Source organism: Bubalus kerabau, chromosome 8, assembly GCF_029407905.1.
Source record: "Bubalus kerabau isolate K-KA32 ecotype Philippines breed swamp buffalo chromosome 8, PCC_UOA_SB_1v2, whole genome shotgun sequence".
NCBI classification, from domain to species: domain Eukaryota; kingdom Metazoa; phylum Chordata; class Mammalia; order Artiodactyla; family Bovidae; genus Bubalus; species Bubalus kerabau.
In genome coordinates this window covers 13,513,480-13,528,783 of record NC_073631.1, presented here as the reverse complement: position 1 = coordinate 13,528,783, position 15,304 = coordinate 13,513,480, and the positions used below count along the sequence as shown (strand labels likewise).

Sequence of the window (15,304 nt, the reverse complement as noted above, 5' to 3'; positions counted from 1 at the left end):
CTTTGAGAGCTCATGGACTGTAGCACGATAGGCTTTTCTGTCCTCTAATATCTCCTGGAGTTTGATCAAATTCATGTCTCTAGAGTGGGTGACACTCCAAACCATCTCATCCTCTGCCACCCCTTTCTCCTTTTGCCTTCAGTCTTTCCCATCATCAGGGTCTTTTCTAATGAGTTAGCTCTTTGCATCAGGGGGCCAAAATATTGGAGCAACAACAGCCCTTCCGGTGAACATTCAGGGTTGATTTCCTTTAGGATTGACTGGTTTGATCTTGAAGTCCAGGATTCTCAGGAGTCTTCTCCATCACCACAATTTGAAAGCATCATGAAAATGTGTATACATAAATATATACATCCATACATAATACATGAAACTATTTGCCTGGAGCAGAAAGCAAGTTTCACCATGATGAGAATATATTATCTTCTACACTCTTGTCTTATATCTAAAGTATGTGTTAATTTTGTTCCAAACTTTTGCTTTGGTTTCTTCTTAAATAATGGACTAGAAAAGGGAAAAAAGGTGCTGAAATGTCTGAACAGTTACCACATCTAGAAAAAAATTAAGGTTGCCAAAACAGCATAAACTTTGTGGGGGGAAAAAAGTCCGCTAAGCTCACAAACTCCCTAAATAAAATGAAATTAGAAGAAGAAAAAAAAGGCCTATAGGTGTTTCATTATTAATATAATTACCCCTCGATTCATTTCTTTGGATGGTATTAATAACAACTAGTGTTAGCTCTCTTCACGTTGTCTCTAAACTTGATAGAGATCCTACAGGTAAACGTGTTACCACCTGATGAAACATTTTGTTTCCTTTATTCTTAATCTACCATTTTAAGGAGCAAGACTGGAGCCTGGAGAGGATGAAAAGTGACTTCTTCACTTGAAGCCAGATGTGCCCATACTCGCGGACGCAGTAGAGGAGGTGGGTGAAATGTCTGGTCTAGGACCCTGGCTCAATGCTCTCCTCTTTTCCCCACTTTCTCCTTTCTCTTTCTTTCTCTAAACCTCTTCCTCCCCAACAATATTTCCAAAAGAAGGGAAATCCTCCCATACAATTTATCTTTCTTATTTTTTGCTGTCTATATTTATGAGCTTCTTACAAGTCAAGATTAATATTAAACATACATCCTCTATACTACCAGTATCCTACATTTTATCAAATAGTAAGATTTGAGCATTCCTTCACAATCACAAAAACCAAACACTTCAGAAATTAGAGGTTACTAAAATAACTTGATTAACTAGCTATACTAAACTGTATGTAATACAGAAAAATATGTATCGTATAATTTATTTTGCCCATATTAAATACTGATACACCCTTTTAAAAGTACTTCTGAATACTTACTCTTAGCTATTGTTCAAGGATAATCACTTAAGATATATAATTATATTATGAAGTAATGCCTAGTTAATATAATTTCTCAAAGGTTTGCTCTTTATGAGTATACTATAGACATTTAAAGAGTATTTCGCTTTCAAAGATAGTATTTAAAACATCTTTTTAAAAATTTAATGTCCCACTATGTTCATGGAGAAAAGCATTAGTAGAATTACTAATTTGCACAGAGTCGGACAAGACTGAAGCGACTTAGCAGCAGCAGCATTATTATTACCACAATTTGAAAATAAGCAAAAAAAGACTTAATATTAAATTAATGCTAATATTAAAAAAATAGCATTAATTTTATAGTAAATTTGGACAGACCAATGTCTTACTTAGTTTTCAATTTTTTTTTTTTTTTAAGTGCTCTCTTAATAATTTAGTGCTAAGACCATCACCACATTTTCCCGGAAACTGGTAACACCTATCACATAGGAAGTTCTTCAGCCTGGTAAATCCCCAAAGGTAATGGAGATTTTATAGTAGCTGAATTGCTTTCTCTGCTGAACATTTAACCCATTTAACCCATTCAGGTCATCACGGTCCCTGAAACTTTAAAAGTACAGCTATCTCTTTTCTTTCTCCTTACTCCAGAAATATGGCATATTTATAATTCAGTTTTTATAATAAAATGAAAATTATTTCCTACCAGAAGTAGAAGTAGTATCCTCATTATCATGCTTTTCATGCCATTCCATAGTCCTGTAATAGCTGAGCATAACTTCCCACAGGGCTTTGCACAGGTCAGCAAGGCATGGAATATAGCTGTCTGGTGTAACATGCTGAAGGAAATGACAAGAGCCAACTTTCAAATTGTCGTGTTTAACACAAAGTTAATCGAAATAAAATGTTATGGTGTCAATCAAATGCAATAAAGAATTAGATAAGAAAATTTCTTCCACTGATACATCTAAAAAGAAAGCCCAACAGCAAGAAAAGTGTGTTCTTATTTCAACACGGAGCTAACAGTAATTTGTTCAACATGTCCCATGTTTCAACGTGGAACAAATGGTAATTTCTCTCCATAATGATTTCCCCCCTCCTCTAAATTCCCCAGTTAGTAAAATATTTATCAAGCCATTAATAAAAATATTAACTTGTATGAGTTAGTAAGCACACTTTTAGTAATTAACAGTAACAATTACAATTAGTAATTCCTATTTCAACATGGCTTTTTAGTATTCATGAGCAGTATCAATTCTCATACTATGAATCCATACACTACTGAATTGCTAAGCGTTACGAATAAGAGTGCAAACTTCCCCAAATACATGTTTTCAAAGCCATGTTCTTAGCATACAAATGCAGCTTTATTCTCATTCTTAGACAAGTTACAACTTGCAAAAAGATAAGTCATATTTTACAAATCATTTACGTAAATTAAGTTAGCACCTTTGACAATCTGTAAATTATTTAAATTACAGGGATATAGCTATTTCATATTTGACAATACTATTTTAAAATATGTTGTATATGGCTATGAAAAAGTATGTGGTCCCAAATCTTCTCCCTAATGAAAATGCGTGGATTTTTCTCCCTCTACCCTTAGTAAAAACTATGTCTGTCATTCTGCTCTTCTTATTTCATAGGGAGGGTTACGCCTCGATTCTATTAATCAGGTTTTCTGTCTGTCACAATGGAGCATTTGCTCCATCATTTGTATTTCCCCTGGACCCAGCAATTCCACTTCTAGGAATTTATACAGAAGGTGTACTTCAATCAATGTGAAAATACATATGCACAAGGTTGTTTGCTGAAGGATAATCTGTTAACTGCAAAATACTGTAATCTATTCAAATGTCCAAACACAGGAGACCCGTTGAATAAACTATCTTACACACACAAAAGAGCACTGTGCAACTATGAAAAATAATAAGCATATACTTTAACAAAAGTTTAATAAAAAATTTTCCCTTTCATATGATATATACACATGTGAGGAAGGGAAACATTTTTATTATATATATGTATGTCATAATAAATAGATAAAATTAATGCACATATCTGCCTATCATCAAAAGAATAAACATAGTGAATATAAAGAAGAAAACACTGAAAGAGATGGCATGGAACAACAGACTGGTTCCAAATAGGAAAAGGAGTACGTCAAGGCTGTATATTGTCACCCTGCTTATTTAACTTATATGCAGAGTACATCATGAGAAACGCTGGGCTGGAAGAAACACAGGCTGGAATCAAGATTGCCGGGAGAGAAATATCAATAACCTCAGATATGCAGATGACACCACCCTTATGGCAGAAAGTGAAGAGGAACTAAAAAGCCTCTTGATGAAAGTGAAAGAGGAGAGTGAAAATGTTGGCTTAAAGCTCGACATTCAGAAAACGAAGATCATGGCATCTGGTCCTATCACTTCATGGGACATAGATGGGGAAACAATGGAAACAGTGTCAGACCTTATTTTTGAGGGCTCCAAAATCACTGCAGATGGCGACTGCAGCCATGAAATTAAAAGACGCTTACTCCTTGGAAGGAAAGTTATGACTAATCTAGATAGCATATTCAAAAGCAGAGATATTACTTTGCCAACAAAGGTCCATCTAGTCAAGGCTGTGGTTTTTCCAGTAGTCATGCATGGATGTGAGAGTTGGACTGTGAAGAAAGCTGAGCGCCGAAGAATTGATGCTTTTGAACTGTGGTGTTGGAGAAGACTCTTGAGAGTCCTTTGGACTGCAAGGAGATCCAACCAGTTCATTCTAAAGGAGATCAGTCCTGGGTGTTCACTGGAAGGACTGATGCTGAAGCTGAAACTCCAATACTTTGGCCATCTCATGTGAAGAGCTGACTCATTGGAAAAGACCCTGATGCGGGGAGGGATTGGGGGCAGAAGGAGAAGGGGACGACAGATGATGAGATGGCTGGATGGCATCACCGACTCGATGCAAATGAGTTTGAGTGAACTCCGGGAGATGGTGATGGACAGGGAGGCCTGGCATGCTGCGATTCATGGGGTTGCAAAGAGTCGGACACGACTGAGCGACTGAACTGACTGACTGACTGAAGAGATGGCATGGGGGATGAGACAGAAGGAACACAGGAGGAAATGAAATTAGGATGGCTATCCAGATTTACACATGGCTTGCAGAGATCAACACAAATATTTTTGCATACTTATGCTATAATTTGTGGTAATTTTTTATGTTGACTTTCCCTGTTTACTTTTATAATGACTACTTTTACAATGAACCAGTCTTGCATTTTTCCTTGGCTTATTTTTACCACATCATTACAATTGACATATCTCTCATACCACAAACATGTAACTAAAATTAATACTGATGTATGAGTTCAGGAAAGAACTAAAAGCAGAGGACAAAGAAAAGGCAAAAATCACAAAAAGGTTCTGAACTGCAGCTTAACAATCCTTCACTGGAATAAAGGTACTCTTCTGCAAACTTTCATAAACTCAACTTTGCGTAAGTTTGTGTTTATACTATGTAAATAAATTTAATCTAATTATATCCCAATATATCTTTCTGATAGATGAAAGCAGTGTTAGCTTTATTTTTCCCAAAGCAAAAGTATGACTATACAAATAATTGTGCTGCTGCTGCTGCTAAGTCGCTTCAGTCGTGTCTGACTCTGTGCGACCCCATAGACAGCAGCCCACCAGGCTCCGCCGTCCCTGGGATTCTCCAGGCAAGAACACTGGAGTGGGTTGCCATTTTCTTCTGCAATGCATGGAAGTGAAAAGTGAAAGTGAAGTCGCTCAGTTGCGTCCGACTCATTAGCGACCCCATGGACTGCAGCCTACCAGGCTCCTCCGTCCACAGGGTTTTCCAGGCAAGAGTACTGGAGTGGGTGCCACTGTCCACCAATCACCTTTTATTATAATTGTCACAGTTTAACAAATCAGAAAATTGGAACTTGGAGCTACTACCTTCTGTTCTCCACTAGATCATTAGTTGCCTATTTGTTCAAGAACAAGGAGGTTTATACTATGTGACCTCTTGATGATTTGCTAAAACTTAATGGGTTTGGATGAGATTATATACACAGAAATGTTTATGTGAAATGTTTTTCAGAGACAGTTGAAATTATTTAGTGAAACTATAGAAGCTTTTTCTCACCTAAGTTATTTAAGTGTAAAGAATTCACAGATCTAGCCAAAGCCCACACCTGAAAGTTGCCCAAACTTATCTTCAAAAATGTCATATGTGCAAACATAAGACTGATGTACTGAGCAAGACGCTTCTTACCTAAATTTATGTTCTAAAATAGAAACAAATGTATAGATTCATCATACTAAATAGATAGTAAACAGTTTAAGAAAAAAAGACAAGGTGCAACAGATATATATTGTTTTTAATAGACTTAAGTGAAATGTGTTCATCTCTGTACTTGGAAGCCCATGCTGGGGAGAAGTCATTTCATTTTAAAATTGGACTCCAGAAACCACTTTCCACTATACTGTGCAATCAACCAGGGTCAACTCTCATAGCAACAAATGCTTTTGATGCTTTTAACACCTTACTACTAAAATCATTCACAACTGATACTCTCCAACTGATTTACAAAATCACCACCAAATTTCAAATAGAGAATCTTATTTCCAACATGTGTGAACCATGACTATAATGAGAGAATCAAAAAAACCAACAAATATGCAAATAACTGTACAAGTAATCAGTAAATAAAAGGCAGGCCAAGAAGAGAATCTGGGTTTCTGACTTACTACTTCCGCTCGGACATCAATTCTTCTTCACGCCAGCAGAGCGTAACAGAAAGAGGACTAGACAAGGAACAGGAAGCCCTGGGTCCCAACCAGCACCTGTTTCACAGCTTACCAGTCACAGGCCCTTAGACAGTAAACCACTCTGGATATCTCACATTCACATTCCACAAATCAATGTTAGAGATTCCTAGATCTGCTACTTCATCAATGGTTTAATCCATTCACTGATTACTAAATACCCAACACTGCAACTCAGTTCAACTTCCGATTAATGGGTGATTCGTTCAGTATAAAATCAGGCGCACCCAGGAGAGAGCAGTGCCATATAACAGTTTCAGTCCAATGCTCCGATCGCATATCAATAGCAACAAAAGCCTTGAATTAATCAATCTAGAAAACATTTGCACCAAACAGCATGTCTTAAAATCTTGTAAGTATGGGAAATAGAAATTTACTTATCAAACATTTTTCTGTGTTCCAGAGCGACTTTCCACTGCCATCCTAAAGCTATGAGTACTAATCTAATCAGGGAAGGTTGACAGGTGAGAAGAGAAAAAGGTATAGTATTTTAGAACCATCTCAAAAATCATGCAGAAAAGGAGGAACATTTTAAGTAACCTAAATTTTGTTTGCAACTCATAAACTCCATACAGATAACATACATGTCTAGTAACCAGTGATCACAAGAAACAAATATCCTATGGGCAGGATTTGGAGAAGACTCACAAATCCAGATGTTATAATGCAAGAATGCTCAACACAGCATTATTACCAAGCTTCACTACTGAAGTGTCAAAATTCATTTTTTTTTTCAGCCAAATTCCCATTGGCTATCTATTTTACATATGGTAATGTAAGTTTCCATGCTACTCTCTGCATACATCTCACCCTCTCCTCCCTTCTCCCTATGCCCATATGTCTATTCTCTATGTCTGTCTCTCCACTGTTGCCCTGTAAATAAATTCTTCAGAACCATTTTTCTAGATTCCGTATACATGCATTAGAATATGGTATTTATCTTTCTCTTTCTGACTTACTTCACTCTGTATAATAGGTTCTAGGTTTATCCACTTCATTAGAACTGACTCAAAGGTGTTCCTTTTTATGGCTGAGTCATATTCCATTGTGTGTATCTACCACAGCTTCTTTATCCATTCATCTGTCGATGGACATCTAGGTTGCTTCCATGTTCTAGCTATTGTAAATAGTGCTGCAATGAACAATGGGATACATGTGTCTCTTTCAATTTTGGTTTCCTCAGGGTATATGCTCAGGAGTGGGATTGCTGGGTCATATGGTGGTTTTATTCCTAGTTTTTTAAGGAATCTTCATACTCTCTTCCATAGTGGATGTATCAGTTTACATCCCCACCAACAGTGCAAGAGGGTTGCCTTGTCTTCACACCCTCTCCAGCATTTATTGTTTGTAGACTTTTTGATGAGGGCCATTCTGACCGGTGTAAGGTGGTATCTCATTGTAGTTTTGATTTGCGTTTCTCTAATAATGAGCAATGCTGGGCATCTTTTCATGTGTTTGTTAGACATCTGTATGTCTTCTTTGGAGCAATGTCTGTTTAGGTCTTTTTCCCCACTTTTGATTGGGTTGTTTGTTTTCTTGGTATTGAGTTGTACGAGCTGCTTGTGTATTTTGGAAATTAATCCTTTATCAATTAGTTGTTTTATTTGCTATTATTTTCTCCCATTTTGAGGGTTGTCTTTTCACCTTGCTTACAGCTTCTTTTGCTGTAAGCAAAAGCTTACAAGTGCAAGCGCTTTTAAGTTTAATCAGGCCCCACTTGTTTTCTTTTGTTTTTATTTCCATTACTCTAGGCGGTGGGTCATAGAGGATCTTTCTTTGATTTATGTTGTTGAGTGTTCTGCCTATGTTTTCCTCTAAGAGTTTTGTAGTTTCTGGTCTTACATTTAGGTCTTCAATCCATTTTGAGTTTATCTTTGTGAAAATTCATTATTTAATCAAGTCCTGATGAACACTTTCACAGAATCCACAGATCTGATTTCTTATCTTATCATTATCAGTTAAGAGTAAAACTTTGTACCTTCTAGCTCTACTATTAACCATCCCAACCAGCCCACCTGGTCAAAGTTAAAATGATGAAATTAGCTTGTTAAAAGCAGCAACATCTCAGCCTCACCTGTAAGCAATAATTTAGTAAGACTCTAGATATCATTTTCATAAAACAGAGAAAAGCCAGAAATGAATATATGCAGCCTTTCATACCTGAACCACACGGTGAAAAAAAATTCACCTTTGAAACCTGCTTCGGTGCCAAGTGGTAAATATGAAAAAAAAAAAGAGGCCACTAAATTTAGTCTTTTGATTCTTATTAATTTACTTTTTACCCATCAGGAATCTCTATTACAAGTTGCCAACAAAAATTTCAGCAAGATGATCTTTTATGTTAAAACATCACAACAAAAATTCTTAGGAGCATCCCTGAAGTATTATCATCTTGTTTCACTCTGACTTAGCACTCTAATCACATCCCACCAAACAAAGAGGGAGCAGATGTTTTGGCATCCGCATAGAGATTTAAAACTCCTACCACTGCCATCCCTACCCTCAACCGAACACACAAACACACTCACAGATGATTTCAAAGGGCAGCAGAGACTTATCAACATCTCTAGATGAATCCTGTTAGCATAGGGAACTCACATCACCAGAAGCTGCTGGAGAAGACTGACTACTTAGCTGAGAGGTTTCTGGAAACATGTTGGAGATCAAAACAGCATTAAGCTCCAGGGAACTAAAAACATTTCTGGGGAGGCTGAACTAAATCAGTGGCTGGGCCAATCAATTTAAAGATTTTCTCAACCATTGATTACTTCTGTTAGGACCAACCTGTACAAAACATGAATACTCTAAGTCCTTTCGAATCACTGGACACCAGAGCAGTGCTCTGTATAGTGGACTGGATGGCACGTGTTTGGGCCTGGGGCCCAAATTTGTGACTTACTCGGCCATGCATAACTCCAACATATCACTTCATGTATCCAAACCCCAAGGAATAAAGCAGATACCCTAGAGTTTCTCTGAAGCTTTAAAGACTATGATTCTCCATAGGTAAAACATGCATATGCTGTAGCAAGAATTTCCTTACACTAAACTAGATTCATTTGTGATTTCAACACACAAACATATCATGGTGAAAAATCAGTCATTCTCATCTTCTAGACATTTTATCATTAATACCAAATATGTATGTACACATGAAGACATATGTAACACATATGGTATAAACGATACCAACTTGGAACCAAGTAACCAGCACCCTCTAAATAGTGAAATGCACAGAAGGCATTCCTTCTCTACAGTCTTCAGGTTTGCCTGATGTGATGTTATGTGCTCAGTTGTGTCTGACTCTTTGCAACCCCATGGACTCTGGGGGGACAGAGCCAGGTTGCTCTGTCCATGGGATTTCCCATGCAAGAATGGGAGTGGGTTTTTCCTTCTCCAGGGGATCTTCTGGAACCAGGGATCGAATCCGTGTCTCTTATGTCTCCTGCACTAACAGGACGGTTCTTTACCACCTGCACCCCCTGGGAAGCTCCAGGTTTGGCTAATTGCTGCTAAGTGGCCTTCATCAAATGCAAAGCTTAATACTGCAAAACAAGCAAAACTTGAAGAATCAGAATATACAATTTACCTTTCAAAATTTCACAAGATGAAGTGCTATGAACTCCCATGCTAAGATCATCACTCTAAATGGGTAGTATTTAAAAATAAGAACTTGGCAGGTTTCAAGAATGGCTTTTACCAGTAAATGACTGTTTTGGCTGGCAGCTGTGTACCACACCTTGAACACAGGTTGGCTTGGGGACTTTCCTGGTGGTCCAGAGATTAAGAATCTGCCTTGCAATGCAGGGGACATGGGTTTGATCCCTGGTCAGGGAACTAAGATACCATATATCATGGGGCAACTGAGCCCACGTGCCACAATTAAGATCTCATGCAGCCAAATAAATAAAAATAAGTATTAGAAAAAATAGGTTGGCTCTTTAATATTTACCCCCATCTTTCCCCCCAACCCGGCAAAAATCACCCAGCAGTCTAAACTACATTGATAGTTTTAACTGTCTGTAGTCTTAGGCAGCTAAGAGAGGCCTCAGTACACCTGCGTCCATTTCAAGTGACCAGAAAACACCTTCATTTCCAGGCAAGGGAGAAAAAGGTGGCTACCCAAATAACATTATGCTCTCTAAAGGCACTCATTAGTCCCAGGGTATCATAGAAATCAAATCACTGTATTTGGTGTAATCCTGTTAAACCAAGCCAGACATCCCACTGCTCCTTTCCTCTGCCCATGCTCTCCTTTCAGGTCACTGCACAGAATATTGCCCCTGTACCTCTGGACCCAGCCACATACACTGTGCTTGCTGAAATCCAAACCCACTCAGAGGTCATAGCCTGCTTCTCAGTCTCCTTCAACCCCTCAAGAATTGTGTTGATCCCATCTGACACATGTATATGTTGTTGGAACTTTTCTTATCTACTTTTGATCATAATGAATACAACCATCCTAGGTAACAAACTACTTATAAGCTTACTGCCCCTTGCTCAGCGGAACTGATGACTTGACGAACAAGAACTGGGTCATGACAAGGGAGGGTTTCCCTGGTGGCTCAGCAATGAAGAATGTGCTTGCCAATGCAGGAGACATGGGTTCAGTCCCTGGGTTGGTAAGATCCTCTGGAGAAGGAAATGGCAACCCACTCCAGTATTCTTGCCTGGGAAATCCCATGGATAGAGGGGCCGGGTGGGCTATGGTTCATGGGGTTGCAATGCGTCAGGCACGACTTAGTGACTAAACCACCACCAATGACAAGGGAACTGGTTTATACTAAGTCAGAGCGCTAAGACAGCGGGATCTTTTATCTTCTACCAGCACCCATGAAACAGTTAACAGACTACCTTGTTAGTCTGCAAGCAGGATAAAATTTCAGTCTTTCACAGTTCCTGACAGTCCAAAGAGGAAATGGCAGGGAAAAAAGAAGAGATGCATAAACTTCCCTTACTTATCTTTTGATCATTAAGTTTTAAATATTTAAAATTACCAAAATTTATTTTTTATTTTACCTTAAATATTTAGAAACCAATATATAACTGAAATTAAAAAATTGACTGGGTGCTACATACACTTGATATGAATAAATCTGACAGCTGAATTCCTGGAGTATTTTAAAGCTAATCTGATAAAGCACTCAAGTAAACAGTATTATTCCTCTAACTGGAAAGGTTTCTCTAGTAAGAAAGGAAAGGTTCACTCATTTATCCAACCAAATCAACCAAATTAACCTCAACAATCAATGAAATGCCCCCATTTAATTTCCTTCACATCCTGAGTGAAAAATAACATAAACTGTTATGGATATGCTATCTTCCAGTATTTGACAATTAAGCTATTAAGTATAAAATAATCAGCATTCATATGCACAGGGAAAAGGGTAAGAGCAGACACTACTGATGAGAAGCCTAAGTTGAAACATGCTTTCTGCAAGGCAATTTTGGAAATATAAACCAAAGTTGCAAAGCCCTTGACAATGCAATTTTATTCTTCATCTTCTATCCTAAAGAAATAATGATCTATGCAAAGATTTAGCTTTAAAAATATTTACTACAGTGCTGTTCATCATGATAAAAGCTGGAAATAATATAAATATTGAAGAATAAGAAACTGGTTAATTAATCCATAGGATCTCTTACACTGAAGTACTGTCAAGCCCTAAAAGGTACATGAGTAGTATACTTACTGAAACAGAAAATTGTTTATAACATAGCAAGTGGGGAAAATGTTATAAATCTGTATGTACAACATAATCCTACTTTAAAAAGCTATTTGCTTATATAATATACATTAAAAGAACCAGCTTTGCAGAAATACTAATTTTTACTTTCTTTTTTCACTTTTCAGTACTTGCCTACAGTCCATATGATGATAATTCCTAGCAGCCTATCATCATTACAATTCAGTACCAAGAGGTATTACTTACGAGAATGAAAATTTTAAAACCTAGAAGAAGGGAACACTGGACAAGCCTTTCGTTGGTCTTTCTATAAAGTACGCACCTGAAGGAACTTGTAAAGTCCACACGTATCCCTACTATATAGCACAGGGAACTCTACTCAGTGCTACATGGCAGCTTGGATGGGAGGGGAGTCTGGGAGGAATGGATACACGTGTATGTGTGGCTGAATCCCTTTGCTCTTCACCTGAAACTGTCACAACATTGTTAACTGGCTATACCCCAGTATAAAATAAAAAGTTTTTTAAAAAGTACATGGCACTGAGAAAGCACTCAGTGTTGGTTTTCTTTCCCCTCAATCAAATCCGAAGACTAAGTCAACACTACACGAGTAAGAGACAAAGAGTTCAATCCAATATACTCAATAAACATTTACAAACACCTCCAATGTGCCAGATAGCGAAAATAAATACTGAAATTATTTCAGAAAGCTTTTTCTAAAAGAAACACTACATTTTCCCCCAAGTATTATTACATTGCCAAGTTCATTTCAAAAACAGAACTCAAAACTCAATAAAATCATTTGGAAATGAACAACTGAAAAATGGCTGAGAAAATGCAGCCAGCTTAGCCAGCTCTATTATTATAAAATTAATCAATAACACCCTAATTAATATCTTGAAATAAGCTCCCCATGGAAACTCATAAGCCGCCAAAAAAAAAAATGTTTTAAAAACACTAAAAATTTATGCATACTTCATAAACTTTCAAAAAAATCTACACAGGGTTTCCCTACAAAGTCACGAAATAAAGAGCTTCTTCCACTTGATGTTTTTAAATCTCTCCACAAACTGGTGTAAATATGCAAGGTACATCAATGCATTGATAAATGCAATCACAAAAAGGCTTTTTAATCAAATAAAATGACTACTCTCCCCTTTACATTGGCCCTTGCCAGAAATGAACGTGATGCAATTCTCATTTCAAACTTTTCCTTGTAAGTAGTACTCCATCATTTGTGCTGCAAAATAATATAAGTATTTTTTAAAAGAGCCAAAACTGATTTAAAACTCTTGAGTCGAGACGTTCAAGATAAATAGCAAAACAAGACTGAAAGATAAACTATACAAACAAAAACTGTACTTTTAGTCATTTAGAAAGCACAGATTAGTAAAGAAAGTACATTCAATTGCAAAATGACTTCAAAAAGTTCAAAGTCAACTCAACTTTTAAACACAGAGCAATGGTAACAGGACACAGGGCAGACACTTTATAATGGGACAGTAAGCTGCTGCCCTGAAGAATGCTGGTTCTCTGTTTACCAAAGAAAATAAAAACAGAACATGAGTTTTGCCCCAGGTTTCTTTGTAAAGGAATATCCAAAAAGAAAAAAAAAAAAGAGTTCAATTTCATTCTAGCCCATTTTAGTAATAGAAAGACATCTGTTGAGTGGTTTAAAATAATACTGTGAATAAGCACAAGCAAATGATTCTCTTTTCATCTCTGATCTCTTTCCATTTAAAGGAAACAAAATGGTTCCCTGTTTACAAGAACTCTATCCCTCTCTCAACTCGATCAGTATACCATTTTTTATTTTTTTATTCTTATATTTAAATGTTTATCTACTAGTAAAGCCTTCCTTGAAAATACTGCTGCTCTACAGAGAAAACCAACCGCTGCCCAAATGCCTGGGATCTTCCTTCTCGCTTCTCGTCAACACCCTGCATATATGCCCTGAGGGCTCTGTTGCTTCTTTCTTAGCTGGGCACTCATTGCCACATATGCTCCTGAACTGGTATATCCTCAATAATTATGATCAGCTCATTTTATCAGGGCAAAAATGATGCCCAAGTGCCGTATGTTGAAAAATTTAAGAACCATACATTCTAATATAAGGCTCCTTCACAAATCCCCTCCCCTGCCTGAGTTACGCCATTCGAGATCATTGATATTGTTCTTACCAGGAAAACATATTTAAGTTTCATCAGCTTACTGAACTTCTAAGAGTTCCTTCTATTTTTCCTCTCCCGAGTAAACCACTTTTATTTATATAACTAAAAGTACACATCTGTCCATCAAACTAAATAAATAAATCTGATATGAGATAATTTCTTCCTAACTTACCTGGTTTAAAAAGGTCAAATATCACTTAATATTATAGAAAAAATTAAAACTTAGGCTTATAAGACATGTTCACATTCCTGTCTGCCTGCAACAACACTGACTTACATACTTGCAAGAGGCCTTAGGTAATTTCTAAACTTCCTTAATTTTTTATCAAGAATAGTGCCAGAGAAAGTGGGCCACCTTAAAATGCATCATATTCTTTATCTCATTATTCAGTTCTTCTATGTCTGTTCTTTCAACATTAAAGACCCTATCATACCTAATTCTGTTAAATCCATTCCTCAAAAGAAATGCCTCCATGAATGCATCGTTAACATTCAATACTATTCTCACCACTTTACACCAAAAACTACTTCAACTAATGTTTTTAGAACAGTTTGAGTATGAACCAGAAATGTACAACTATGTTAGATGAATAATAATGTACATGCCAGCTGCTCTCTGTATGTGTGTGGGTGCAGGGGGGCTGTTTTCTATGACTAAGCACTAATGTACCAATAAATCAGATGTTTCCTTAATTTAGTTGTTTCCCTAATTTAATTAGAGATATTTCACCTACTATCACACAAATATGGATAACTTTATAAAGAACTACCAAATGTTTCTGGAGTAATTTTAATAAGAACTTACTCAAGAAAGATAAGCCCTTTGTTATCTGATAATTTAAATATACACAGATACTTCAAAAGGTTATTTCATAGCCTTTTAGGAAAAAGTAAAAGAAATTATTTTTAAAAGCTATGGTAAACATCTTAAGAACAAAATTTTGTTCATAAAAATGTATAAGCTAAATACAACTTTCATCTTTGTGTTATATAAAAGCATAGAGGATATTCTCAAGAAGCATAAGTAAAAATATGTCTTTGACTTTTAATAGCATGCTAATACTAAGTCGCTTCAGTCGTGTCCGACTCGGTGCGACCCCATAGACGCCAGCCCACCAGGCTCCCCCATTGCTGGGATTCTCCAGGCAAGAACACTGGAGTGGGTTGCCATTTCCTTCTCCAATGCATGAAAGTGAAAAGTGAAAGTGAAGTCGCTGAGTCTTGTCCGACTCTTAGCGACCCCATGGACTACAGCCCACCAGGCTCCTCTGTCCAGGCATACAGA

At 37.0% G+C, this 15,304-nt stretch overlaps 1 protein-coding gene across 3 annotated transcripts in view; it reads right to left on the bottom strand.

Annotated features, from left to right (window-relative positions):
• The window catches only part of VPS50 (VPS50 subunit of EARP/GARPII complex), a 138,787-nt gene that overhangs the window by 66,992 nt on the left and 56,491 nt on the right, over window positions 1-15,304 (bottom strand). For all 3 annotated transcript variants that reach the window (XM_055589726.1, XM_055589724.1, XM_055589725.1), the window contains one exon: window positions 2,039-2,171. In XM_055589726.1, coding sequence (XP_055445701.1) covers window positions 2,039-2,171 — 133 coding nt within the window. The remainder of the gene's footprint in view (window positions 1-2,038; window positions 2,172-15,304) is intronic.